The sequence below is a fragment of the Pseudopipra pipra genome, chromosome 6, assembly GCF_036250125.1.
Source record: "Pseudopipra pipra isolate bDixPip1 chromosome 6, bDixPip1.hap1, whole genome shotgun sequence".
NCBI classification, from domain to species: Eukaryota; Metazoa; Chordata; class Aves; order Passeriformes; family Pipridae; genus Pseudopipra; species Pseudopipra pipra.
The window spans coordinates 23221146-23248960 of record NC_087554.1 but is presented as its reverse complement, the minus strand read 5'-3'; the positions used below and the strand labels follow the sequence as shown (position 1 = coordinate 23248960).

Genomic DNA, 27815 nt, shown 5'->3' with positions numbered 1-27815 from the left:
TGGTTTTCTTAAAGATTGAAACAGAGACTAATCTGAATTTCCTGTTAATTCTCAATAACAACCTTCTTCTGAATGAGTTACAAATCTAAGCAAGATGCAAGACTTCATGGGACTGAGGATTTTTTTCATATTGGAGCTTGATCAGAAGAGTAGAAGATGGTTCTTCATTTGTGATCAGCAAATTTCAACTGTTTTGACAGCACAGAATTTAGCCAGAATTTTGTCTTTCACCTCTCTAGCTCATTATATAAACAGATTCTATAATGCCACCGAGATGAAACTTGGTTGCTATTAGAACAAATTACAGTAGGGGAAAGGTGCACTTCCATTTCATCTTCACGGGCAATTTCCTTCAACTCTGGACTAATTTGTATGCAGAAGAAACAGTTTCAATTTCTTTAAGATACCTCAAGTTTTACAGTACCAGAAATTAAAGAGTTTTGTATCTGTGAAAGAAGCTTTCCAACTGAAATACTCTATCACCAGCATACAGAAAAATGTCTTAAAATGGGAAAGGAAGGAGTGGAGGTGGAAGAATACTGTTTAGTCAAAAAATTACCCTGCAAATTGACATACATAGATAAAAAATTGCCTTAATTATCCTGATAATGGTGGAATGTGCCACCTTGAAAATCTGTGGTAGGTGACAGAAGCAGGTATACTTGTAGGAACACCTAACATTCTCTGCACTGTCCTGCCAATATACTTCACTGTTAACCAGACAGGATGGACTTCCAGGAATACGAAGGCTGTAGAAAGAACATTCAACTGCCTCTCTGTTCGCAGCTCTTTTGTGGACATTCTATCAAGAGGCCAACGGATGCTGTTTATTTACATGAATATAAAAAAGTAGAATAAAAATAAAAATGGGCATTTCACCAACCGAGGGTGTTGGATACTGTCTGATCTGAGGTTAGATCTGGTTTAAACTGAAAAAGAAAGCTTTACAGAGCTCAGTCTAGATGACCATGGCTCAAACAGCCTCACTCATGCAGATGAATCCATACACATGCTTATTTACCCTTACCCCTTGGGGCTAAGTTCAGGCTGACACCAAGTTCTCTCTTCCCAAAACACCTCTTTGAGACAGCAGTCATCTTCTGTCCCCAAAATAGTCACATCTGATCATCATTTAGGAAAAGGGAAACTTTACACATTTTAACAATCTCAAGTCTCTGTCTTCTTGGAAAGTGTGAAGCAAGAAGAATAAAAAATAACACCACAGAACCTTATAAGAGAGTTAAGAGCATATTCATTAGAAATGAAATACAAAATACAATGATGCTGCAGGACAGGGAGCAGCAGACAAACAAGACCTCCCCATTCCCTACCCTCACCCCAATCCAAGGAATACACCTATATAGTACAAATTAGAGATCTCAAACAGAGGGAAGAGAAGGGGGTTTACAAAGTAATTTTCTTGCTATACAGAAAATATATTATTTGCTGGAAGTCACTCCTGAGCTGTAAGGGGCCCAGGGTCAGTCACTGCTCAGGAACAGCCCTGAAGAAACACAGACCGCTACTGCTTCCCCACCAGTTTGCTGAATACATCATAGATCTCTGGCTTTTCCTGTGCAAACTGCTCGGCTGTATTTTTCTGTAGCCAGTCAGAAGAACGCATCTGTTGCTGCAGGAGGCCAATGAGGTCACCAAGGTTGGAGCTGCTGGCGCAGGTAGGCTCCTGGTGGCGGGATACAAAAATGACTTCATCTGTGCTATCTGCTTTGCCATCCTGATCTGACTGACAGGGCTGCTCCTTCTCCTCTGCCAGTATCTCCTGCTCCCGCTCTTCCAAAACCTTGCGTATCCGTTGCATACCTGCAGTGGTATAAGGAGGAGAAACACTAGTAGATTAATTTGAGCCACAAGTGCCCCCAGATCCATCAGATCCAGAAAAGGAGGATGGAGAAAGGAAAGACAAACAGACAAGACAAGAGGATAGTAATAGTCTTAGGATTAAGGAGAGAAGGGAACAGTGCTACAGAAATTCTGGTGAGAGAAAAAAGAGAAGAAAATATTACTTGCCTAACTGTAGCCGGTGGGTCTTGTCAGCAAAGATGATGCGGAACCATCCAGGTTCACTGCATTCAAAGGCTTTTCCACAGGACAGGAGGACCTTATTATCCAGAAAACGCTTCCAGAGTAGCAACTCCTCCTCAAATGTGCCTGTCTTAAGGTACTAGAAGAGTCATCAGAAGGGCCAGATGTTAGTAACATATAGACTAGATCGCTGAGATCCTCATGAATCTGTGATTCCCATGAGGTCTGCAAAGGCCAAGGGAGACACCTTTTACCTCTGAAGTACAGCAGTTGTGATATAAAGGAAGAAATGGGGAGGAAAGTAGCTTGAGAGTAGTAAGATTCCTGCAAGGAGGGAAGTTCACAGATAGACGAAAGGAAAAGAACAGACTGAAACACCTGACAGTCCTTCCCTCATTAGACAACAGATTCGTTAAAACAAAATGCTTATCACAATATTAACCTATCCCCCAGACGCAGTTGCACTATGTACCTGCCCTCATCCCAGGAGAAGCCTCATTTTCTAAGACTACCAACCTTTCGGAAATCAATCCAGACAAAGAAGCCTGCATTGCGGTTGAGAAAAGGAACCCCAAGTGTCTTCAGCTCATCTGTCACATACGTATGGGCAGCTTTCAGGCGGGCATGGTTGGCCCTCAGGTACACCTGGTTGATCCAGTCTGACCAGAAGGAGAAGATAAAGAAAAGAATTGCAAACTGAGAAAGTATTCTGATCTGTTCAAGTTTCCAAAACACTCTGTGTCTTTTTCCATTTCACCTCTTTTTCCCTTCACCTCCTTCTTTTGTTTTCTGTTTACTCAAATGGCAAAAAGACAGGCAAGAACTACTTAGCAGTTTCATGTCTGTGCAGAAGAGTATCTTCTTGACCTTCCTAAGGAAGTTTCCTACATTCATAGCTCTTAGTTGTTGTAGACTGTTAGCATTCCATCCTGGGTGGAGTTAGAAATCAACTTCCATTTCCCTTGTCCCACAAGGTGTGGTTCTACACAACACTGGCTATTTCTGTACAAATAGCTACCACACTTCTTCCAAGCTGCTCCTCTAATTCTGCTGATCAGAAGCTCTGCAGAAATGATCCTTTTATGTAGAGCTGGCAGCCTTGTGTTGCATGGGCAGTTTCAGGATAACAGAAGACTGTCAGTTAAGCTGTACAAACAGGAGACTACTTAAGAAAGTGAGGAGAGGGGATCCTTTGAGTACTAAGACACACAGAATGGCAGAGGATTTTACATGGAGCTACTGACTCACCTCTGTCTTTAAGCAGCTGTGCAACCTTGTGCTGGATAGGTCCACAAACCCCATGGAAATAACACAAAGAAGCCACTGCGTCAGCAACGTCTTGGTTCTCTGTATATAAAGTACCAAAACGAATCCCAGAAACAGCAAAATCCTGGAGAAGATGCAGAGAGACTACTTTATCAAACAGGAAGGCTGGGATCCTACTACTACTACCTTGCTCTTTTCAGCATGAGAAACTGAGGACCCCAGACCAACCCCACCAGCCACAAAGCCACAGCACAACAGCAACCAGCACTCACCTTGGTTATTCCCCACATCACATGAGTCCGCTGTGGATCAGGCAATCTGTATGTAGAAGGATGCAGATGGGCAGTTAGTGTCATAGGTGCTGAAGCTTTTGGATCACCAGTGCAGCATTGCAGAAACAGAGAGGCAGCATTACACAGTGATAGATAGTGCACCAGGAACATTAGTCAAGTAGGGAAAATTCAAATGCAAATAACTTTAGAAGCTAGGAACTCCCTGGAAGTAGTTTTAGACAGAATTTTTAAATATTTCAGATATACAGATGCATATCAGTGCTACATTTTATACACAGATTTCCTGAACATATGAAGCTTGTACATATAATGCTAGAAATCAGGCCTGTGCCAATGCATATTCCAAGAATCAAAAGTCATTTTCTTTTAGATCAAGCCTAGCAACACTGTGCTAACACCTAACAAAGAATATTTTATTTCCTTGCAACTGTGCACAAAAAGAAAGATAGCACCACTGGTAAAGACTAGAAATTTAACAAACAAACAAAAAGCCCACCTCCACAACAACCCCTCCCACCATATTTTAAAAAGATTTGAAAAGTTTTTCATCTCATTAAAAAATACTTAATAAAAGCCTTTATCAAGTCTGTAATACCAGACTGTGATCTGTGACTACTCTATTAAAAAAAAGGAAGTAAACAGCAAAAGAAAGTTTTTCCAGGCATCAACAGAAACGTGGTAAAGAGATTACGATGTTTAGGTAGGAGGAAAAGTCTCAGCATCTTCGACAAATGAAACATCTGTTTCTAGTTTTGGGGACTGCCACAACCAAATATTGAAGCACACCTTGAAAAGTGTACCACAACAGAAAGCTGTCATTTTTTACTTGCTAGATTGCACACAAAATGCATTTGCCATTCAGAAATTACAAAAAAAAAGAAAAAAAAAAAAGAAAGAAATCAGTATAAGACGGATTCAGAATTTGCTTGCTCATGACTTAACTTCCAGTCACAAGTTCTCAGCAAGGCATCATGTTGAACTGTCACTGGAAGATGGCCAGGGAAGTAGGAGCTGATTTTACCTGTCCATGCTTAGGACACTGTGAAACGTGGCTGATTCATCAAAAACTGACAGCATGTAGATCTCATCTACTATCACATGCAATTCATGTCTGCAAAAGGACAAAATGGAGATTACTAAAGAAGGCTGCTTCACATTTAGAAGCAGGGATAAATTCAGGCCTGCAAATACTTGCTTTAAATAAGGAAGAGGGGATGCCAAATTTTGCAAAATAAAGCAGTTTTTCTTAATTCAGGTCTATTATATGTACATTGAAGTGATTTGAGGTATATCCACTTAACTGTCACCCACTGCAACCATATAACAAGACAAAAATCCAATAATTTTCAACGCACTAGTGAAAATTAATTCCTGTATGTACTATCCATCTAGAAAAAGCTGTATTATCATCCACTCAGCATCTGACGGATTCAGAATCTCAGAGAGTATTATGATCCATGATGAAGCTGGGAACCCATATTCCTATACTCCTTTGTCTTAACAGATACAGAGAAACCAAAAAGAAAACAACTCAGCTTTCTACCAGGGAAGTACAGCACTACAGTGTTTGCTAGGATTACTGAAAAATAAAACTTGCATTCCTTGATGCAAGTCGCTTTACCACCCCAGATGAGTGCATGGTCCATGTTCCCAGCGCTCCCCTCTCCTGTCTTAAGTCCACTACTGTGTGTGAAGAACAGACAGTTTGCCTGACTTGAGAGATATTCACAGCAATTCAGGGACATCAAGCAGCACGCCAGGTTCTGGAAGCTCTATCTGACTCAGTATGCCTCAGCCTTCCAAACTGACATACCTTTTTGCAAATTCCAGGTAATCCCGTAGCTCTGACAAGGAGTAGATGTCCCCAAGGGGATTTTGGGGATTCAGAAGAATTAAGGCCCTTACAGTGACACCCTGCAGAGTACAAATAACACAGTATTAAGAGTCCCCATTATGGGATAAATTTTCAGTCCCTCTACTTGAGCAGTGAGCTTGACACAAGATTCCCCTTAAGCTTCCACCATAATTTTTCACCTCAAAGGTTAGATTTGTATGAGAAAACTTTTAGCCACAAATCAAGATTTTTTTAAATAATTATATCACTTGCGAAGTGAACTGAGGAAAATATTATAGAATGAATCTATGATTTTTAAAAGAGGGAGTTGCTACAATCACTGCCATCTGGTCAACCAATTAACGAGAAAGATGCTCTCACATGTTCTCAGCATGGGAGCACTTTCTCTGAGCTGTATCAGTAATTGGGAAGTAATAAATTACTGAAGATTGTCCATGAATGTGGCAAGAAAGATGAAAATCTGAGTTATGTGGATGCAAAGTTACTCATTTAGAGCACACTTGGCTGGAGATGTCAGAGCCAGTAATGATCCAAAGATGCAGCTAAACATTTATGGGACTTACGACAATGTCAAAACTTAGAGATTCACTCTTCAGAAAAGAGATATTCATCTGCATTTTGTTGTCTAGATTTGTACCTCTCTCTCTTCTGCAAAAACTCTCAGCATTCTTAGTGGACTCATTTGCACTGCTGTGGCTGTATAGAGCAGTCAGTTTTGGGGTAACTCAGCTGGCCTGCCTTGACGGTGAAACCCTGGGTAGTCCCAAATTTTAGTGCAAGCCCAAGTACTTTATTTTTTTTTTTAGTGATATGAATGGGTTCCAGTGCTTTGTGAATGGTCTGGTACTCCTAGTTTATCCTTTCTGCTGTGACCAAAATTGGACAGACATGACACTGAGGGAGTCCCCCTAAGACTGCCCTCGAGTTTGCAAGCAGCCTAATCTCAGGAGGTCTACAAGGACAAACAGAAAGCCAGGTGATAGGTTTTGAAAGTGCTTTGATCTTTAGGCCACTTCTGGGACATCACGTCTCCAACATTGTAGACTGAGGTAGTAATGTGAAGCTCAGCTAAACTCACCTCTGCCTGGGCATCCTGCAAAGCTTTTTCCAGTTTTTCCACTGTGAGCTGAAAAGGCCGAGTGTTTGTTCCAGTAATCTGAAAGACATAAAAGATATAAAAAAGGCCAAGTTATTTCAATAGAGACTGCCCTCAGCCAATCCCTTGAAAAATCTTTCCTGAAAGAAAAAAAAAAAAACAACAATAATGACCTAGCAACCATCTTCTTATCCTTTTATACTACAGAGATAATAAATAAATAAATAGAATCAAAGAAATGGCCATCATAGGCTGGCCACAAACAGAATTCTCTGGCTATCTTTGAATAACTAAAACAATGCAAGATCTCCATCTGCTCTTCCAGCCTGGGACCATCTTTAGTAGGACAGACACACTTCTCTCCCCAAGGTTCAAAATGGTCATTTTTTTCCTTTCAAGGGAAGTTATTGGGAGTGAGATACAAGAAAAGGACAGAACTGGAATCCAGATTTGCAGTCTCAAATTACTTTCTTGCAAATTATGTGCCCAGTTTCCTAGTAATAAACTGGGAGAATGTCCGCTGGCTGCAATGTATCCTTGATCTGAGAACGGCTTCCAGAGGTTCCCAAAGCTCATCACTTCCCAGTATCAATTTCACTACAGAAGCTGGTATTCCTCAGATCTTACCTTACTGTCTAAACAGACATACACCAGCTTGACATTACCATAGAGGAAGATACTCTGGGTAATACCACCATAAAAGGGAGTAGCAATCAGAACAGCTTCTGGAAAAGAGAAAACAAAAATGGTTATCAACAGGTCATAATCCTTCTCTCTCCTACTGTGCTTGAGCTAAACATGAAAGCTTTTTTACAACTGAGCCCTCTGGAACCACTGCAGTGTTACTGCCTTTGCCTTCACTTTATTTTTACATTAATACTTTAATCTTCTGCAAGAAGCCAGGTAAACATGAGTATAGCCCATGTTTAGTCTAGCAGACTAAAGGCAGACAGGGCAAACATCAAGTGTAAGTGCATGACATCTGCAGACCATGAAGATGAAGAATTTCACAGCACAATCTTGCAGGAAACAAGAACTTTGAAGAAGGCAAATGGCAATTCCACTACTTCACTTCTGTCAAACAATATTTAAACGAAGTAACACAGTATTTTATTTCCCAGCAAAAATCCAAACCAAACCAAAAACATTTTCCAACCATCCACTTACCCCCTGGATCACAAAGGACTGTAGCTAATGCAGAAAATAAAGAGCCACAACCATTTAAAACAATCACCTAGAAAAGAAAGAGAGAAGATAGTGATAAATCTGTACATAGAAAGACAACACTATAATAATTCCTGACAATATCACTGAAATAAATTTTCTCCCCAGTTGTCTAGTAGAATTTTTCTGCTGAAATCCCACTTCTACCAGAAATAACTTTAATCCTGTTTTTTGCTTCAGAGACACTTTGTTCTGATGCCATTATTGATTCTAACAAGCAATTTAGAAAAAGAATAGGGAAAAACTGGGGAGCAGTTCTGAACTGCTATGAAGGCAAACTACTTCTCAACAGCTAATATGCGATATCGTCTCCTTGTGGTAACAACAGCTCTGACCTCCTAACAAATTTGTGCAAAAGTGGAAATAGGTCTCGTACACGAGCAGGTTTGACTCCTGCTTCTGGAAGACAAAAGCTCACAGGTACCATGAGTTTCATTCCAAGTAGCAGGAAGAATCAGGTGCCTTGGAGAGGCAGTGATCGGCAAACTGAGCAGCAGTAACTTCAGTTCACGAGAAGAATGGGATTCTGCTGAATCACTGCAGCCAGAAAAGCAGTGGTTGCACCAGTTCCTGTTGCCCTGAACGCTGTAGGGAGTCCCTGATCCCCACAGGTACGTGTATCTCTCCCAAGTCAGCAAGTTCTGCAGAGACTCAGGTCTTGATCCCTTCCTTACAACAATGCCATGCAGTTTGAAAAGGTCTATTTTACAGGCTAAAACTAACTCTTGGTTCAATTACAAATCTTTGTCTTGAGGTATAAGAGCAGAATGGGATGAAATTAAACTCAACTGAAACAATGGGCACTCTTTGAGTGAGGAATACAGGCATAGTAGGACCCTGAGCTGAATAAGGAGATGAAAACATAAAGCCCCACTGAGAGCGCTGGCAGGAGACATTGGCACACAAAAGAAAAGCATGAGGCAAATATACAGTAGACCTGAAATGTTTTGGCTGAAGTGTGCATCAAAAGCTACTGAAATGAAGAATCACTCTCATTTACATGATAAAAGGCTGCATTCTTACCAAATCATTTGTTTAAAAAAACAGAAGTTGAAACTGATTACCAACAAATGGCAATACATTAGAATATACAGCAATGAACACTGGGTTACTTACATTCTCTGCTTTAAGAGGTGCAGGGGCCTTGCAGTAATAGGTCAAAAATCGAGCCACTTCCTCACGTAAACTGAAAAATACACAAAAGCAAATATTGATTCAGCTTATTCTCCAAGAGGCTGGGCTTCCAAGATAGGTTCACATCTTAGGAAAATAAAGTCAGGGCATAGTAAAGTGTGACGGAAATGGCTAAAAAACAGGATAGACCCATGCAACAGACAGGATTTTTACACACAGCAGAGGTCACGGATAATGTTGATAATGTCAACAATGGTGCCAGCATTTCTCATGAGCTATAATCATGCACAGAAGAGAAGGATTACTGTCCCCAAGCATTCACTACATTTCAAAGAACTGCCTGGAGTTACCCAATTTGTTAACGTATGCAGTGCTTTTAAAACTGTGTTTTATTTAGAAAACTTGCACTTTCTCTCCATAAAAGAGCTTTTGATTGGATTAGCTGGTAGGACAGCTAATTTACAGTTTTGCAAAGAAAAAGATGATTATATGACCTAGAAAAGTTTTAACTAGCGAATGTAGCATAAGTGCTTTGTCTTCATTCACTCTGCTTATTAAACAAGTAGTCAAAAAGAGAAGCATTACAGAAAAGACTTACAACAGATGTCCCTTCCAGTCAGGATACTGAAGCAGCGAAGGTTCCATCAGATCCATATCAGTCTGTGTCAGCTGGAAGCAATGAGAAGAACCATTAAAAGCACATTCACTGCTAAGGGAAACATGCAGATAGATGGGATCCATGTACAGGCACACACCTGCATAGACACACACCCGTGCAACTTCAACAGTTGTAAAACTGGATTGGGAAAGCCAGTGACCATCAAAATTAATGGATGTAGAAGAACAAAGGACCAGCAAACTGATCAGTGATAACTTCAGGTTATATGAAGTATGGGCTTCTGCTAAGTTGTTGCAGCCAAAACTTCACTGCACAGAGATCTACAAAAAAGGGTACAGGACAGGCAACACACATGATGCCCATAACAGAGATGCCTGCAGAAGACTTTCGCAGCAAATGAAGAAACCCCAAGAGTGTTTTGCCCAAGCTCTGAGGACAACAGCTTTCAACTCGAAAGACAAGTCCCAGTTGTAAAAGTTCATGTCTAGACTGTTAGAAGGAGTTAGAAAGAAATTTGAATCACAGTCAGATACATATTTTATTTAATAAACTTTCAATATGTTAATTCTTCATTAATTTCTTTTTAATGAATAGCTTTCATTAATGTCTCAGTTCCAAGTTACTGCAGCTCCTTCAGTTCTATAATTCTGATCAGTTTTGGTAAGTGTTGAAGTATAATGTGAGCTTTCAAAAGACAGAAGAACAATGAAATTATCTTCTTGATAATTCTTCCCCTGGGCAGGCAGTTTTTTCCTTATGAGGAGTTCATTTTGCTCTCAAAGACAGATTCACCTGAACTGTGGAGTCCTTTTTAATGTTTATATTTAGATAAAGTATGTACACTGCTTTTACCTAAATATTTTTGAGGTTATAAATATCAGGGTTTCACATAATCCAGTTCTGTGAAGTTGCAAAGGAAAGCAAAGCATTGATACAGATAAAGAGAATAGGACATTTTAGATAAACAAAAAGGGAATAAACAAGTATCCTGTACAATATACCTTCCAAATATTTAACAGTAACCAAATCTATGAGTTAATATTAAAAAAAAGTAAAGGCGGGGGGGACTCAAGTAGGTGATAGTGCCAGGGTGGAGGAAAATTCAACATGCAGTGTGAAAATTTCACACATGATAACAAAACCACAACATTTTGTATAAGTGTTCTAATATCTGGTGCAAAGCTCTGGAGTTTAAAGGCACTGTCCTTATCCCATGCAGAATTACAATCTGATATTGTAGGATTAAAGTTCCTTTATTGAGCTGTAGATGTTCTTGGAGCCAACACAGCACAGAACTGTGCCTCAGATCTCTCTCTTAAACTTATCTAGAGAATGCTACACAAAACATATCAGCAGACTTGGTGAAAAATGACTATGCAATAATAAGAGGAGAACTCTTAAAAAAATGTGTTAAGGGCTAAGGAAACCAGATGGGCTATCTGAAAGGAAGACCATCTGAGATCTCACACACCACAAAATATTCTCTAATTTAAGAGTCAGAAGTTGAAGACAGAAATCGATACATTATTCAGTGGCAAAGTTAAGTATTTATTGTCCCAAACAGCAAAAAATTATTTGCCTACAATCCCAGCTGGTGCTGCCTTCAGTGAATCCATACTGTAACTCCAGGCTGCGATGACTGAGAAGCTGGCAACAGTATCTTTGTTCAACTTGTTGCCACAAGCTTGAACACTCTAGTTGAAGTCTCAACTCATTTTCATAGAAAGGCTAATTAGGATGTAGCTGACTACTGTCTGGCTCTGCACTACTTACTGCAGGCTTGGTGCTAGTTTAAAGGGGAAAGGACAGCAAAGGAAGGAAGGTACCACCTATGCAGCCTAGAAGGCACCATTTTCGTTCAGGCAGCAGCTCCGCCTTACCTGTTCTTTTAGCTGGAAGGGGGAGTGGTGGGGTAGCATCCCCCCCCGAGTCAATGGAGTGGCAGGTAGAAATAAAACAAGGAATCATAGAATAGAATCATAGAATCATAGAATCATAGAATCATAGAATCATAGAATCGATTGGGTTGGAAAAGACCTCCGAGATCATCGAGTCCAACCCTTGGTCCAAATCCAGTCCATTTACTAGATCATGGCACTCAGTGCCATGTCCAATTTGCGTTTAAAAATCTCCAGGGATGGTGAATCCACCACCTCTCTGGGCAGCCCATTCCAATGCCTGATCACTCTCTCTGTAAAGAATTTTCTCCTGATATCCAACTTAAATTTCCCCTGGCGGAGCTTAAGCCCGTGTCCCCTTGTCCTATTGCTGAGTGCCTGAGAGAAGAGACCAACCCCCACCTGGCTAGAACTTCCCTTCAGGTAGTTATAGACGGTGATGAGGTCACCTCTGAGCCTCCTCTTCTCCAGGCTAAACAACCCCAGCTCCCTCAGCCTCTCCCCATAGGACTTATGCTCCAGTCCCTTCACCAGCCTTGTTGCTCTTCTCTGGACCCGCTCCAGCACCTCAATATCCTTTCTGAACTGAGGGGCCCAGAACTGAACACAATACTCAAGGTGTGGCCTCACCAACGCAGAGTACAGGGGAAGGATCACTTCCCTGCTCCTGCTGGCCACACTATTTTTGATACAGGACAAGATCCCATTGGCCTTCTTGGCCACCTGGGCACACTGTTGGCTCATGTTGAGCTTCCTGTCAATTAGTACCCCCAGGTCCCTTTCTGCCTGGCTGCTCTTCAGCCACTCTGTGCCCAGCCTGTAGCGCTGCATGGGGTTGTTGTGGCCAAAGTGCAGGACCCGGCACTTGGCTTTATTGAACTTCATCCCATTGGAATCAGCCCATCTCTCCAGTCTATCCAGATCCCTCTGCAGAGCCCTCCTGCCTTCCAGCAGGTCGACACTCCCTCCCAATTTAGTGTCATCAGCAAATTTGCTGATGATACACTCAATCCCCTCATCTAAATCATCTATAAAGATGTTAAACATTTTGAAGGTGGGAACTGGTGGAATGGGAGCAACCATGAACTTCAAAATGTAGAGACTGAGCGTCCAACCCTGAGTCACCTTCCCACCCCACAGACAACTACCGGCAAGAGAAAGTACCACCTGCCCACCTCGAAGGCTGCCACCTGGGCAGTGATTTTAATGGAAATCTAGAAACATTCCTCTACAATTCCTTCGTTTTGCCTTTTTCTACTTTTTCAGTTGTGCTGCGTGTTTCATTCCTCTGCCTGGTGGAACTGAACAAAGTGAGCAGGTAGCAGCTGACCCAGTCTGATTTTGAGGGATTTCACTGCTGCCACCCTTGCACATTTCAGGTGAGTTCAGAACCATTTATCCAAATTGTGTGACCTCATAATGGAGAGATGTGAAGATCCTTGAAATTAAATAGAGTTCAAAACTAATTTCAAAGCATCTGTATTAAATCATCAACCATCAGCAGAGGAAAATAAAATGAATCTTATTTTCATTTCGTTTTCTGAACCAAGTACATCCCCAAAGGGGAACCCATCATAAAGAGGAAGAGAAAAACACCCATGTTTTTATCCTCCTGGAAAAATAACATAATGGATTCAAAAGTGACTTCCAACAAATAGGAAATTCACAATGAAAAACTCTACCAGAGAAGCCTGAGCAACAGCAGTAACTCTAGGAAAGTGCAAGCATTGAGGAGGAACTATAGAGCAAATTCAGTGTTTCTTTTTGGAATAGAACTTACCCGCTTAGACATCAGGTCAAAGCAGAGTTTATTCTCACTGGTGCCAAAGTTTATTATACCCTAGAAAGACAAACAGTGTATTGTTTATAGACACATAAAATCTGCGTACATCACCTTAGCTATCACTTCACTAAATTTCTTCCAAAAAGCTTACCAAGGAAAAATCAAAACACAGTTCACATAAACTTCACCATATATAACTCAAGACACGCATCTATGTGTGTGTGTTTCCATATATATCCCAAGTATTCAGCTTCTGAGCTAATAAACAGTCTGTAAATGAATATGTACTAATGGTTTATACTTCTTTACAAAATATGTTTAACTTAATCTTGAATTCACTTACTGGTATATGTAACTAAAAAAAGAAACCCTAAAACAATTTTGAAAAAAAAATGGGGTTTACCCTTCTGCAGCTGTTTTAAACAATGTTTTGGACATGTTTCTTTACCTAAAAGCATTTGTGTATCAGACCTTACCATTCCACACCACTGATTTGCTTAGAAACCACATAAACATGTAGTCATGAAAAGTGATTATAACACTGAATTTTCCCCTCTGGAGAGATGGCCCTACAGTTCCATGTATGATTTGGCCATATATAGCATGGCATTAGCTCCTGAAGAGTTCAAATCTACTAGCACATTTTCATTATTGAAAGAGGTTGGGTGAATAAATTTTAAAAATGTGAAAGAAAATCTAAGTAACTGTATGCTTCTAATGTTATTAAAGTACAAGTCCAACTTCAAGTATTTGTTTAAAAAGCTGCTTTCTACATAGACAGCAGTTGGTAGAAGTGGCAGCTTGTGCCTCATAAAACACCTTGTAACAAAAACTTGCCCACGTTTGTCTAGCTTAAAAATCTAGTTTTCACCTCCCAACACAGGGTGACTAAGTCAGGACTAATAATAAAATATTTTTAAAGTTTCAAGCAGTTCAGTATCTGAATGAAGGATCTATTTTAAAGTAATCCACAGATAAATCATTATTTATATTTACTATACTTGTTACTCAGCAATAATTTGCCATGAAGTATTAACACACAGTCTTTGTGCCACAAGAGGGCTATGATGAGCTACTTAAAACTGAACAGCTAAGCGTAAGCAGGCAGAAAAAGTGCCGAGTGGTATTAAAAGTAATTAAAAAAAAAGTCTACTACTTAGCAGTTGTATCTCCTGCACCCATCACCTGCAATAATCAGATATAATTAGATAATCAAAGATGGTCTTCATTGGATAATAGAGGTGATGAAGTGCAAGGAAGAACATGAGCTCTGTTCCTATAGATTTCTTACATCTTTCAAGGTCTACTACTGGTATTATTACCCCAATAGGGAAATCAGAGTGTGCAAACCTGAGCTGAATGCAGCATTCATCTTTGATATCTAGATGATCTGCAAAACTATTTCTAATTTCTTTTCCTCAAACAAACAGTTTGATCTGCCTTGTATTAGACACATCAAAAAAACCCCCCACACTTCTGGCGTATCTGCCAGCAAACCTCTAAGAAAGTAATTTTTTTCCTAGTAATAAAGCAAGGAAAACACTTCGAGCTTTTCACTCACATTGGGGTTCTTGTCTTCATCATATTTGTCAGCATGATAAGCTTTGTACCCTTCCTCAGTGGAGCCCTGAAACATGTTGGCAAAGTTGCCACGAGCAGAGAGATAGGGGCTTCTCTGGAAGCCGTTGGGGTTACAGAAGCCATGCATGTCAACCCTCCTCTTGGTAAGTGGACGAAACCTCATCTCTTGCAGATTGCTCCCTCCTCCTCCCATTCCCTCCATTTCGGACAATGCCTGGCTGAAGTCCAAGCTCCGAGGCATGGCAACAGAGGAGGAGGAGCTGCTATGGCTCTGCTTTAGGATGCTGAGCATTTGAGCAAAGACATTGAACATGCGAAACTCATGCTCCCGCTCCAGTTCAAACCGTCGCTGCTCCAGTTGCATTCGACGCTCCTCCACATCCAAATCTCGCTGAAATCGGCGTTCCTCCATCTGCAAAAAGCGCTCTTCCATGGCCCGCTGAGATGTCAGAGTCTTCAACAAGAGATCATCAAGAGGGTCCCTCATACGCTGGCCTTTCCGCTTTTTTCTCAGTCGATGCAAGGCAGAGAAGCCAGGCCTGGGAACAACATTCTGGATCCGTGATGAGTTTGCCATGTTGGGCTCACTGAAACCTGTGAATACATAAAAGCAAGGAAGAAAAAGTAAATGCGCAGCAAACAAAGTGGTATGGACATGCTTTGCTGCCTTTCCCTGCCCGTCCTTGAAATGCCTTTTGATCTACTACAGGGTTTACAGAAAAAAAAACAAAGTAAAACCTGTCAGGTACATCTCGAGGTTTGCAAATTTTTTTTGAAGTTTGTTTTTTAACAGCACGCGTTGGGCATACCACTATGGTGCCAGCCCCAGCCCCATACTTGGCCTCCGTATTAACCTGAATGATCAATCACCAGTTGCCTCCACTGGACTAGCTATGAAATCACCACAGTGAAGAGGACATAGCATTTCTTCCTGATCTCAGACATTAATCTCACACTGGTTATCATCCCTCTTCTTCTCCAACATGTCATGCTCTTCCATCAGCCTGTTCTAGACTGGTTTGAAATCCCCAGGATTTCCAGACTATACCCTTCCTGACAGCTAAGCAATGGCCAACTCTACTGTCAGTGCACGAGTCTAATCTCCTATAAACAAATATGCTGTTTCTGCCCATGACTTCTTTACAAGTCCCACTAAATAGTTTAGAAAGCCAGACAATTTATTCCCAAGTATTCTTCATTGTTGAATATCCTAAAATATTAGATCTGGAATACATTTTAGAAGAACGCAAGGGAAGTTTCACCTGCAGGTTTATAACACAACCATGGCAGAAGAGGGTCTCCTGATACAATTCAGCATGAGGATTGCAGACAGCCCTGGTTATGTTCAAATTATACCAAAAAGCATGCAATTGGCGTTTTTTTTCAGTAAGGTAAGCACTGTCAGCACTACATGCAGAAATCCAGCACAAACGCCTAGCCCAGCTTATGGCTGACATTCCAGCCCTTTGGATTTCATACACAGTATTTAGCCTAGCTCAGTAATTCTAGACTTTATTTACCTGCAGCAAGATACATTTTAGGAATGGCCAGAAGACTCTGAATGCAGATACCAGCCTTCTACTTTAAAGCTTTTTGGGATGTGGAAAAACAAGAATCCGAATGTCAGTGTGACAACCAGGTGTCTACCTCTTCACCAGGAAAAAAAATCTCTCTTTCTGGGAAAATGGGCAGAAACCTTATGCTGGAATGTAAAAGGCTATCCCTACCTGAAGGTGAAACATTGGTTTCAATGGGAATCTCCACCCTGGAGATGGGAGAGTCGTTTTGGGCCCTCTCCAAGAAGGCTCTCTCCATCTCCTGTTCTTCAGGGGAGCCCTGCTGGTAAGACATGGCTTGTGGGGGCTCTGGGGTCAAGCTGTGGTCATCAGAGTTCACCTCCTCACATTTGATTTCCATCAGTTCAGGGTGCTGGGAGTGTCCAAAGGGCAGGGCCGAGGAGGCAAACTGGTGGTGGTAGCTCTCTACCATGCTGCCCTGCAACACCTGCTGAGCCATCATGCTGCTGCTCAGGGACCCATAGGCCAGGGCTGGTCGGCTGGTCAGCACCCGGTCCATCACCTCGTAGAACTTCCACGTCCGCCCGCCCCGCGGGGCCTTGCTATTGTCCTTGATCCGCCGGTACTCCAGCTTCATCTTCTTGATCTTCTCCCGGCACTGGTCGCCCGTCCGGTGGATGCCCTTCTCCCGCAGCACCTCGGCGATGCGGTTGAAGACGTGCTGGTTGCGCAAGCAGCTCTCCAACTCTATCTGCACCGACTCATCGGCCCAGAGCTGCAGCAGCTCCACCACCTCGGGGTCAGACCAGTTACTGCCGCGCTCGTACTTCTTCCCCCGAAAATCCATCGCTGCCGGGGGCCCGCCCGCCGCTCGCCCGGGCTGCGCACCTGCCCCTGCCCCGCCGAGAGGGGCTCTCGCACCTCGACCCTCGAGGGCGCCGGGGGGCCCGGCCTCCCCCAGCCCCTACCGGGCTGCAGGGACGCGGGCACGGCTTGGCACGGCTCGGCTCGACACGGCTCGGCTCAGCCCATCCGCTGGAGCCAGGCGGAGCGAGCTAGCGGGGAGCCGGGCCGGCATGTTCACATCCGGGGTGACGCACATGCGTGCAGCCTTATTCCGGGATAACTTTATCCCGTGCCAGGCACTTGTCGCGCTCCCGGGGTCGGGCCGGGCTCCGAGCGGCGCCGTGGGGTCCCTCCGTCCCTGCCTCCTTCCTTTCTTCCCTGCCTCTCTCCCCCCTTTCTCCCTGCTCCCGGCGCGGCCCGGCGGGAGGCAGCACCGTGCTGTGCCGGGCTGGGCCGGGCCGTGCCGCACCCCCCGTGCCGGGCCGTGCCGAGCCACAGCGCGCCACGGCCGCCCCGCCCCGGCCCCGCCCCGGCCCGCCCCGCCCGGCGCTGCCAGGCACGGCCCGGCACGGCTTCGCCCGTGTCACCCCAGCCCCGGCGAGGCGGAGCCCTGGGAAGCGGGGCCGACGGGCACGGCCCCTCCAGCCTCGAATGCCGATCCCGCTCCCGCCGGGCCCGGGTCACTGGCGGCGGGGTTGGGGGGCGCGGGCCCGGCCGGCGAGAGCTGCGGGGGTGCGGCGGCAGCCCCTGCCCGCGGCTGTGCCCGCTGCCCGCCCGGGCACTCGGGCAGGGCTCGGGGACAGGCAAGGGGACGGGTCACTGCCTGCGACCCCTGGACACTAGTGAAGGACTTGTGCTTCCAGGCTGGCCGTCCGGAGGGACCAGGCACTACACCAGTTCGCTCCTGTGTTTACACCCCACCATCAGTCAGCTGCTGATTTCCAATCCTTCCGAGTACCCCCCGTCCTCGGACTGCAGCGGGCGAATGCAGGATTTCTTGCTTTCCCTCTACACCACCAGCTCAAATTCCCTGCAGGGATCTATAATTGCGGAACTCGACTTCACAGAGCTGTCTTGCTGCATCAGCCATGAAGACGCCTCAAGCCACACTGCAGGACGGAGCTAGCAGCACCGCGGCCCGTCGGTTTGGAAATTTCAGTCCAGACTCGAGCCTGGCAGGATAAGGAATGAGCTCTAAGGCAGCAAGTACAAACATAAAAACAATAATTTATGAGAAGACCAGAATGAAACCCAGTGTATCCATATCCTGTGTCACCTGTGGCCAATGTATAGGTGGTGAAGCACATACAAAGTTCTCAATTTTCCATTTAGATCAAAAGATCTACTTCATTCCAGCACTGTAGGTTTTTTTATCCCACTCAATATTATTGACTTCACTCTGGATTTTAATAAATCATTCACAGCCACTATTATTCCATTTCTCAGTCTGTGAAATGGAAACAAAGATCTTGATCTTCATTGCTTTTTGTGAAACACTTAGAATACTTGTCTGTATGGGGGGAGAAATTAAAAAGAAAAGTGGCAAGACAGCTTTATAAATGGCACTACCTTTCTTAGTAATTTATGATCAGAGAGTAGTTTGGATTTTTTTCCAGTGGTCTGCTTAGCTAGAGGTTGTATTTCCACATGCCCATAAGAAAGATGGGCCTTTGCTTTCCTCTTGTGTTTTTTTTTTTGTTTTGTTTTGGTTTTTTTTCCATGGGAATGGCACTCTATGTTCTACAAGTACAGACTTAATTATGTAAGGATTTTTACATTGATTGTATGGGATAGCACACAAAGACCAGGGCAACAATGAATAGAGCTGAATAGAACTGATGATAGAAGTTTAATAGTAAATGTAAATAGATTAAAGGCAGCATGGAACAGTCTTTTTAAAAAGCTTTTCAAAGAAACCTGAGAGCTTGGCTGCAGCCTATTATACTTGAGGGCCATAACTTAGCCAGACAGCAGTAAACCATTCTCAAAAGTAACTCAACTTATGCACTGGCTTCAGAAAGAGCCACTATTTCAAAATATAAACATTAAAAGGAATGGAACCTAGATTCATGATATAAAACAATAAATAAATCTTGAACTATTGTTCATGGTTCAGTTGTTTTCACCTTCTTATGCCTTGGAAAGTGGAAACTTGATTTTTAAAATGAGATTAAGAGCTTCCCTTGCAATCATGGGTCAGGCACGCATCGGATTGAGAAGAAACATATCGTGCTGTTATATTGCTGAGATAGTTGTTTGAGCTGCTAGTTCTCTGAGCCGCTTTTCCAGTTCAAATGGAAAAGAGGACTAAGTGCAAGAAGCGATGGTGTTGAAATGTGCACAGAGCAAGCCACTGAGAATTGCAGAAACAAAAAGAAAGACTTTATTTTCTGAGCTGTTTTGTACACCTATTGAAGTGACAAAAGTATAGGTGCCATATTGAAAGGTGGATATTGAGGTATCCAAGACAGGCTAATTCTTTTAACACTTTTGATAAAAAAACCCTTCTCTACCTTCGCTTTTCATGCAGCAAGCTCAGGAATGCAAACCAAATACTGTCATAGAGTTCCTTCCTTGTTTACAGCAAATTTAATGCTTCAGTTTCATCTCAGCAGATGACAGCCAAGTGCTGCAGTTACAGAGCATTCCTTCCCCAAGCAAACCACATACCACAACTCTGCTTCTAGCAAGCTGTGATGTGTAATCCTGAACATACCACCTTTAAAAGATGGTATTAAGCTTCACTATTTTGTTGCTTTTAGTTTATTATAGGACTACAAGAGGTTGATGCAACTAGTTGACAATCAGCTAAATCTTAGACAATGTTTGCCCTACACATTGCAAGCTATTGGAGCAGGGGACTGTGCTCCTCTGCCAGTGCTCCTCTGCCAGTGCCCGTAAGCAATGATATTCAAAACAAATGTCTGTCAAATCTGGAATCTTGCTCAATGACATGGTCACAGGCAGCACTGAAATGAAATCCCTGGAAGCCAGAATTTCTGTTTATTTCCAGCACGTTTGAAAGCTGAGTGGAAGCTTGAGTATGAGGCCTTGAGCTGGGAAATAGGACAACCATCACAGTGGTTTTGGTAGAGAAAACTTTCACAAAAGCAAATGGAGGCCTTGCAACTTAGTTCAATGTTGGATGGTAATAATAAATTATTTTGTTAATTACATAAGTTTTTCTTAAAGAATACTAAAGCCTTAAAATTATAGATGCCTTCATGCTGCAAAGAGGATGGTTCATACCAAGCAGCACTTGGGTTAGCATCTCCATAATCATGTTGCTCCCCTTTCCCAAAGTATGTCCTTCGCATCCCCTCCCAGCAGAGCAGGCGTTTTGCAGCTCCCACTGCTGACACTCCCTGAGCCGAGGCGTCGCACAGCACAATCCCTCTGCCCTTTTAGCTCCGTCCATCTCGACAGTGCGGAGGAGCGCTGTGGGTTGGAGGTGTCCCTGAACACCTCCTCCCGGGCAGGCGGCTCCGCTGCCGGCGCCGTGACGGGAGGAAGGTCCCTGCAGAGGGTGCTCCAGCCCCGGCTACCTTCCTCCGCCTGGCGCAATGAGTGTGCGTGGAAACTCACCGGTGGGAAGGAACACGTACGAGCAGGGGACTCTGCCAAGTCGGGACTGTGTTAGCAGGAGATTTAACCGGAGGGACAGTTGCCCACAGGCCTATTTTCCAGAAGTTAAGTACATGGTCCTCCATGGTTTGGTGTAAATGTTTGGAGTATCTGCTGCAGCAGAGTAAAACAACCATTTTCAACAGCCTCCAGCACGTGGAAGGATGCTGGTTTGGCTCTTACAATGCTGTAGATCAGAGGAAGGTTACTTCCCTAGGATGTGTAGTGGCTACTGGCAGTACTTAAGTAAAGCCCAGAAGCACCATGACCCAAACCACAACTCTCTGATGCCCATTTCTGTGCTGACTTGAGTCTTGAGCAGACTCAGGTCTAGTTCCTTGAAGGTGGCACTGGTAAAAATTCATTGCAATAATTGCAGTTTACAAATTAAAATCCAAATAGACTATTGAGAAAAAAATATTTTGCATCTCTCTTAATTTGGAAGATACTATAAATAAATATGAGATTTAGCCATGCTATTGGACAAATGAGAACAAATTGAAACTCTCTTAATTCTGTAGTTTCTCTGGAGCTGAGCTAATGCCCTGGACAGTAATGGTGCAGAAGAACACCCCCAGGCACTGTCTGTTCTGCATCTCATTCCCCAGATTGCCAAGGGACTCAGAGCAGCTGAAGCTAAAAAGCAGCAGTTATTTTTACATTCTTTAAAAACTGACCATTGTAGAGAAATGCCAGAAAACACCATTTCTGCTTCACAAAGAGTTTCTAACGTATAAATCTTATCAACACTATTTATTATCCACTCAGTTCTCTGGCAAAACCCCTCAGCCCAGCCTCTGAACACCACAAAATGATGACTGAAACAAAGCACCTCAACCAAAACTAAGGCAGGATCTCATATGTATCAGGATCTTCCCTCCCAACTTATCAGTAGTTCTTCCATTTCTATATGTGTCTTTGGAGATGGGTTTATATCTCACTGGCTTTCAGAACAAGCAAGACCAAACAGCCACTACAGATGCCTTCTCTTAGGCTTCTTAAAGCATTGGCAGCCACGTGGGGGGTGGGAGGGTGTACAGTTGGCCTTGTTAAATTAAGATATCATTTTAATAAGCAGCTGCAGCACATGGGCATGAGAGAAGCAAAAGTTTCTGAGGGAGTCATGTCCCAACACATGCCCAAAGGGTTATTTAAAGGTACTTTACAATAAAGCCCACAGAGGGCAGTAGGACAGTCTTCAAAAATCTTTTGTAAAGTGGAGCTGGACAAGGAAAACTGCAGAAGAAAATAAGAGTTTGTCTATTCAACTCCTAGATTTTCTGAAACTGATTCTTCTTTTTTTTTTTTCCTTTTTTTTTTCCCCCAGGTGTCAGTTTTGTAATTGATTAAACAGCACATTGTGTTTTTGGTGAAAACTACTGTGGGCAGAGGGAGCTACTGGAAATGCTGAGGGTTTTCCACCCTCACAGTAAGTGTAACATCTACACAAATAACTAAGAAATTGTGGTTTTCACACTTTCTGTGCAAATTACTTTGATAAGAGCCAGGTCTGCTTACTTATCCCATGCCATTATTTAAAGGTGTTCCCTGGAGCAGGAAGCGGTGCTCGAGTTGGATGTGTTTTAAGTACTGGCTAACTCTGTGACTAATAGCAAACAGAGGTAAAGTGAATCTGAGTGTCTAAATTCATTTGCTAGAGGGATGCAAGAGAAGAAATGGAACCAGATTCCTATGACCAAGCCTACTTCTGCAGTTGCAGTCCTGAACAGAACTAAACCAAAGAGAGACCAATTCTCTTCTTTAAAGATATCTAAATTCTTGTAGATTTAGCTGCCATAAGATGATTTCTGTAAGTTGTGACTGAATAAGTGTTTATGTTACAGATGAAATAGTGGCAAATTTCAGGGCAGGAGCAGGTTGCACTTCTGCTAAACTGATGAGCACACTGCATTCAACCAGGGAGTGACAGGTCATGCGTTTTCTTCTTCATGGTGAAGAAACAGTGGCTGATGCCTCAGGCAAGAAATCAAATCCAGTATGTCTATTAGGGCAAATAAATTTAACTTTCCATATGACACTGACATGTGTCATACTATATGCAGAGAAAGCTCTTGCAGTACTTCATGTCCTCCACTGTGGCTTGTCGGGCACTCATGGCCAAGACAAGCAAAGGCATCTCTGCACTTGCAGATTCACATGTACATGTAAGTTCCTTGCAGGGCTGGTTGAAACCTTCCATTTCTAAACACAGAGATTTTTGTATTGCCCTAGAGAAAGAAACCCTGAGAGACTTCACCATGAAGGACATGGTGTGGCAACTGATAAAGTGATCTCTGTTTGCAGATTCTTCATGGTCACTGACACTGGAAGAGGACAGCAAAGAAAAACCATGTTGAACAGAGTAGAGGAAAAGAAGAGCTACTGGCTCTAGCTAGGAAATGAGCACTAGAAGTTGTTTCCCTTTTGACATGCTGTTTATATTAGTCATGCATTTTTATTTGTCTGGTTTCTTTCTTTTTTGGTTATTGCCGCTTCTTGGACTGACTCTGGTCTGCGAGTTCTTTGCAAATATTTTCTCCCTCTCTGCTGCCAGAAAACAACGTGGGTCATTTCAGAACCCACAGACACTGAGCCAAGAACCCCTTGGCCCCTTTTGTGGCCTTCAAACTGACAATTGCAGATCACTGAGGTAAATAAAAGAGATAAAATTCCCCAAGTAATGACACAACAAAATGAGGTATCAACCCATTTCTCTTGATGTGGCTGGTTGGACTGTGCCCTTCAGTTGCCATGAGGTTTTTTTGTCTCTCTAGTTTTATGTAAGGAATATTCAGGATCTGTTACATTTGCCTTAAAACAGAAAAGCCATCTGATGTTAAAGATAGACACAGAGACCTCCCTGTTTGATCTGATAGAGTAAACAGTTGGAATTCAATTTCTATATAAAACCACAGGTGAGAATTCTTCTGTATTTTAATTTATAGTTGTGAGGAGTTTACACTGCTTCTGCCTGAAATAACTACGTGAGTTGAAACAGTGATCTTGTTTTCTGTAGTATGACTAAGAGGATACTTCTAATGTCCCCCCAAATGACCTGTTTGTTCACAATTAGTCTTTTTTAACATGGATGATGATGGTAGTGAGGGTTGGTGGTGTCAGTGTAGTTTTTTGCAATTACAGGATAAATGAAGTATTTTACGCACTGAGAAACCGTGTACATAAAGACAACTTTCCCTTAAAGCTGTGATGCTGGCCTGCAACACCCACTGCTGTGAGTGTCCTTGGTTTTCACAGGGCTCTACCAGTGCAACTCAATCCTGCCAGAGCTCCACAACTATTCTGCTCCAGCCTCATTGCACTGACAGCAGATCATCGTCCTATCCCAACCTTCTTTTCTGCTTTGCCAGGCCTGAGAATCACAAATGATTCTAACACTGGTAGCCTTGTTTCTGGTGCTGAAGGCACAGAACTTACAACTGCTTGCCTTGATTAGAGAGCTACAAAGGTAACATCAACATACCCATCCAGTTCAGCTGTGCTCAGCTTCTGCTTTCCTGAACCAAGTATAATCCACAAAAAGGGATGTTTCCCTCACACGTTGTCAGTGCTGTCTATCCTTTCTTAAAAAGTGCTAATAAATACTCTCTTATTCTGGGTTGATTTTTGGTTTTTTTAAGCTTTTTCTTGCAGTCAGTTCATGAGAGCTGGAGACCTTTCTGTTCTCCTTCCCTCGTTCTTCCCATCTCTGAATGGGAGCAAGAGCTCCAGTGCTGTTGCCCTTAAAAAGTCAGTAATTTCTCCAGGTAACTTTATTGTCCTTGTGTAACTACCAGCACACTCAGGGAACAGCCTGAGATTCTGTGGGTCAACACTGGTCCTGCTGACCAGTGTGATGCCAGCTGCCTGAGCTGTACAACCGGTGCTGCATCCAGCTACACTATCATTATCTGAACTTGATGTTGCCCAAAAATAAAGTCCCATTTTTTAAATACTATTTTACTATTAAATACTATTTTACAGCAAACTTACTGAGAGAAGGCACTGTCTGGCTATGCAAGTGAGCAAATGAAAGGGAGGTTTTTGAGCTTCCTGAAATAAATTTTTAAGTAAAGCTAGCAGAAAATTTATGCTACTATTTAAATTAAAATAACCACACTGGATTGATTGTTGTCTGGAAAGGAGACATAAACAGAAGTCAGACTAGTTAGTACAAAGTTCTGATACCTGTAAGTATCTGTATCAGCCAGTGCTGCTAAGAGTCTATCTTCTCTTCAGAGTAGTGAATGGCTGAAAAAAATTGGTCAGGAAAAGAAATGTGGAAGTGGTTGGGATGGAAGTAAAATCTTCCAAGACTGGAAATCCTTCCAATTTCTCATATGGCTCCAGAACCAGAACTTGAAATCCCTTTAAAGCCAGTGGCCCCTAGACCATTAAATTGAAGCTGAGAAGATCCTCTTGTTTCAACAGTTGCACAATCTGTCGTTAGTATTTGGAGACTAAAATAAGGCAGAAATAGTCAATAGAAGTGTGCAGGTGGTGCTGCTACCTCTGTTTCTAAAAACACTGCCAAACACCTCTTTTCTTACTGAGTGATTTCTCTTGCCCTCAGCACAGACTGGCAGGGACACTGTCTAGTCCACAGTTAGGCATAACACTCAAGCCAAAACCCCACCAGTGCTATGCAGAGAAAGGAGGCTGTTTCAGAGTCTGTACTCATGTCTGTTTGTCCCAGGATAATGTTGGTCTCTTAACAGTAGCAAGGCATTTGAAACATTCATTTTGTGATCCCTTAAACCCACTAAAACCTTCCATTCCCTTGCTGTATGGATTCCCTTGCTGTCCTGCAAGCTGTCACCTACCTTGTATTGGTGCAGTGGATTATTCATTCTTATTTTGTACCTGTCCATATTGAATATTGTTTCATTTGGTCCTCCCTTTGAATTCTGACCCTGTTCTCCCATGTGCTTGCATGACTGCCAGCATGACACTGTCATGACATTTGATAAGCATTATCTCTGTTGCAACTATGGAGCCATTAATAATAAGTCCCCTTATTACTCTCTCTGTGTTTGATACAAAGTTCCAAGGGCTGTTCAGTCAATAAGCTTTCCCCTTGGACTGTGCACTCATATTACATGAGTTTCACAGGGTGTGGGTCTGTAGCTGCCTTACAAGTGTCGTGGGAAGGAATATGGAAAACTATACCCAAGTCAGAAGAAAGGACATCTTTTTCTTCCCTGATGGTTCCTCTGTCAGAAAGAAGAGGAAAGGTGGCTCCAATAGGATTTCTTCTTGACAGGCCTGTGTGCCTGTAACTTACCACCTTGTTATCTTCTATATCCTTACACACTGCTCATTTGTTCCACTTTTTCCAGGAATTGAAACTTGGGTGACTACTAACCAGTTCTTTTCACTTCTTTTTTTCCTTTCTTAAAAGAGTATCAGTGCATACACTCTTTTCCTACATTTTGAGATTTCATCCATTTCCCATAATAGCTCTGGAATATTCCCTAATATTTCTGCAGCTGTCTTAGCCAGTTTCCTTCGTGCTGGACTTCATCAAGTGTGCACGAAGACATGGATCTAAGTAGTGCCTGAACAATCCTAGGACTGGCTTTGTGACTGGTACTACACAAAGCCAGCTCCAAGCTTTCAGAGGCCCATTCCCTCCAACACTGATCCTGAGACACCCAGTTCCTCAAAGCACAACAACCACATTCGTGCAACATTGAGTTTGACACCATTATCTCTGCCAGACCTCAGTCTTCTCACTCCCTGCATTACTATGCAGTAGAGGGGTGCAGACACATCCAGGACATTGCCACTAAACTATTTAGATCTGCTGGGCCTGGGTTTGATTTGGTTCAAGATGCAGCTCCTCCATCCCAGTATCTATCTGTTCTCCCTTTCCAGCCAATTAGTGGTGTGTTGACTAACAGTCAGTCCACTGCACTGGTCCAGTTCCAAAATAGTTGGCAGAGAAAAATAATTACTCCTAAAAATACAGCTGTTTGTCATCTCAGTCTTGTTTACTCCTGTAGAATAGGCAAGTGCCTCATGTGTGTTTCTGAGTGTAACATCACAGCACAGTCATACAGCTTGCTCCCACTTTGTGTCTAAGAAAGCGAGGCACGGAGCAATTCAGAGGCTTGGCACAGGTCAAAAAAAACATGTAGGGAGAAGCACTATCATGTCTTCTCATAGTTCAGTGCCTCATAACAACAACAGTATCATTTATCCATATCTAGAATGCCTCAGAAATTACTATACTCGTTGTCTAAAGTAAACAAAAATGCTTCTCCATACCTTACAGCTGAATCAAAACAGAGTTGGAGTAAGATACGAATAGTCTGCTCTTACCTGTGGACTTCACTGGTAGAAGAAATGGACGGACTGATTGACAGACAGTCAGTCAGATTTTGCCCTATGATCCTGGGTACAGCTACAGTTATAACTCTGGAAAAAGGCTGAGGAAGTGCTCTCTGGTGTTTGTTTGCTTTGTCAGGTGTGTTCATTAGACTCAGATTGCATCAAGGAGCTCCCAGAAAAGCACGTGTGAGAATCACACACCCCCTTACAAGGTTTTCCCAATCAGAAACCACGTCCTTGTGCCCTTGGTTAGGGTCATGTACCTTTCTTGCGGTATTTAAAGAGCAGAATGTGTCCTGGTTATAAATCATCAGGTGTATGCCTTCTGGGGTGGAAGGGAACATTCAGAATTCACAGCTATTGCTAGAAACTTCTGAAAATCTGATTATTTGGAGGCTGACAGGTGTTTTATTGCATTAAGGGAAAGAACAGAGTTTGTTTTGCAGCTTCTAGCAAATCTTTTCTTTGAAGACTCAATCTTAGTTCAGACTGTACTATGTTCAAATCACTTTAACTGTATGATGTTTACTAAGCTGTTGTTAAACAGTGATTCATTCTAGGCAATTTCATAAAAGGTTATAAAAACATTTAAGAAAATAATTCTAAAACTACAAGTGACAGGCTATTCAGCTACTCACTGTTCCAGACGTCAATAATAATCATATGTTGGTGCCTTGAAGAATGTCAATGCTAACTATGTTTTTCA

General features: G+C 42.8%; 1 protein-coding gene across 3 annotated transcripts; it reads right to left on the bottom strand.

Moving 5' to 3' along the window:
- Positions 1-1229: 1229 nt before the first annotated feature.
- ACCS (1-aminocyclopropane-1-carboxylate synthase homolog (inactive)) lies at positions 1230-27241 on the bottom strand. 3 transcript variants are annotated; one of them, XM_064657809.1, is made up of 15 exons: positions 27101-27241; positions 14773-15386; positions 13209-13268; positions 9510-9580; positions 8894-8963; positions 7721-7787; positions 7181-7278; positions 6536-6613; positions 5416-5516; positions 4624-4713; positions 3582-3627; positions 3292-3433; positions 2560-2702; positions 2029-2182; positions 1230-1821 (listed from the first exon to the last, which is right to left on the bottom strand). In XM_064657809.1, exons 2-15 carry the CDS (start codon positions 15367-15369, stop codon positions 1523-1525), a joined length of 2016 nt encoding a protein of 671 aa, XP_064513879.1. In that variant the 5' UTR covers positions 15370-15386; positions 27101-27241; the 3' UTR covers positions 1230-1522. The 3 variants fall into 3 exon arrangements, with proteins under 3 accessions (XP_064513879.1, XP_064513878.1, XP_064513877.1); XM_064657808.1 differs by lacking the exon at positions 27101-27241 and adding an exon at positions 16697-17604; XM_064657807.1 differs by lacking the exon at positions 27101-27241 and adding an exon at positions 16520-17602.
- Between the last annotated feature and the right edge of the window lie 574 nt (positions 27242-27815).

Excerpts from the sequence above, each read along its gene's own strand:
- ACCS (XM_064657807.1), bottom strand. The coding sequence starts at position 17,156 with ATGGATTTTCGGGGGAAGAAGTACGAGCGCGGCAGTAACTGGTCTGAC. Across the intron at positions 6,614-7,180 it reads ATGTCTGTTTAGACAGTAAG|ATTACTGGAACAAACACTCG; the intron begins GTAAGATCTGAG and ends TATGTCTTTCAG. Across the intron at positions 3,434-3,581 it reads TGATGTGGGGAATAACCAAG|GATTTTGCTGTTTCTGGGAT; the intron begins GTGAGTGCTGGT and ends CATCTTCTCCAG.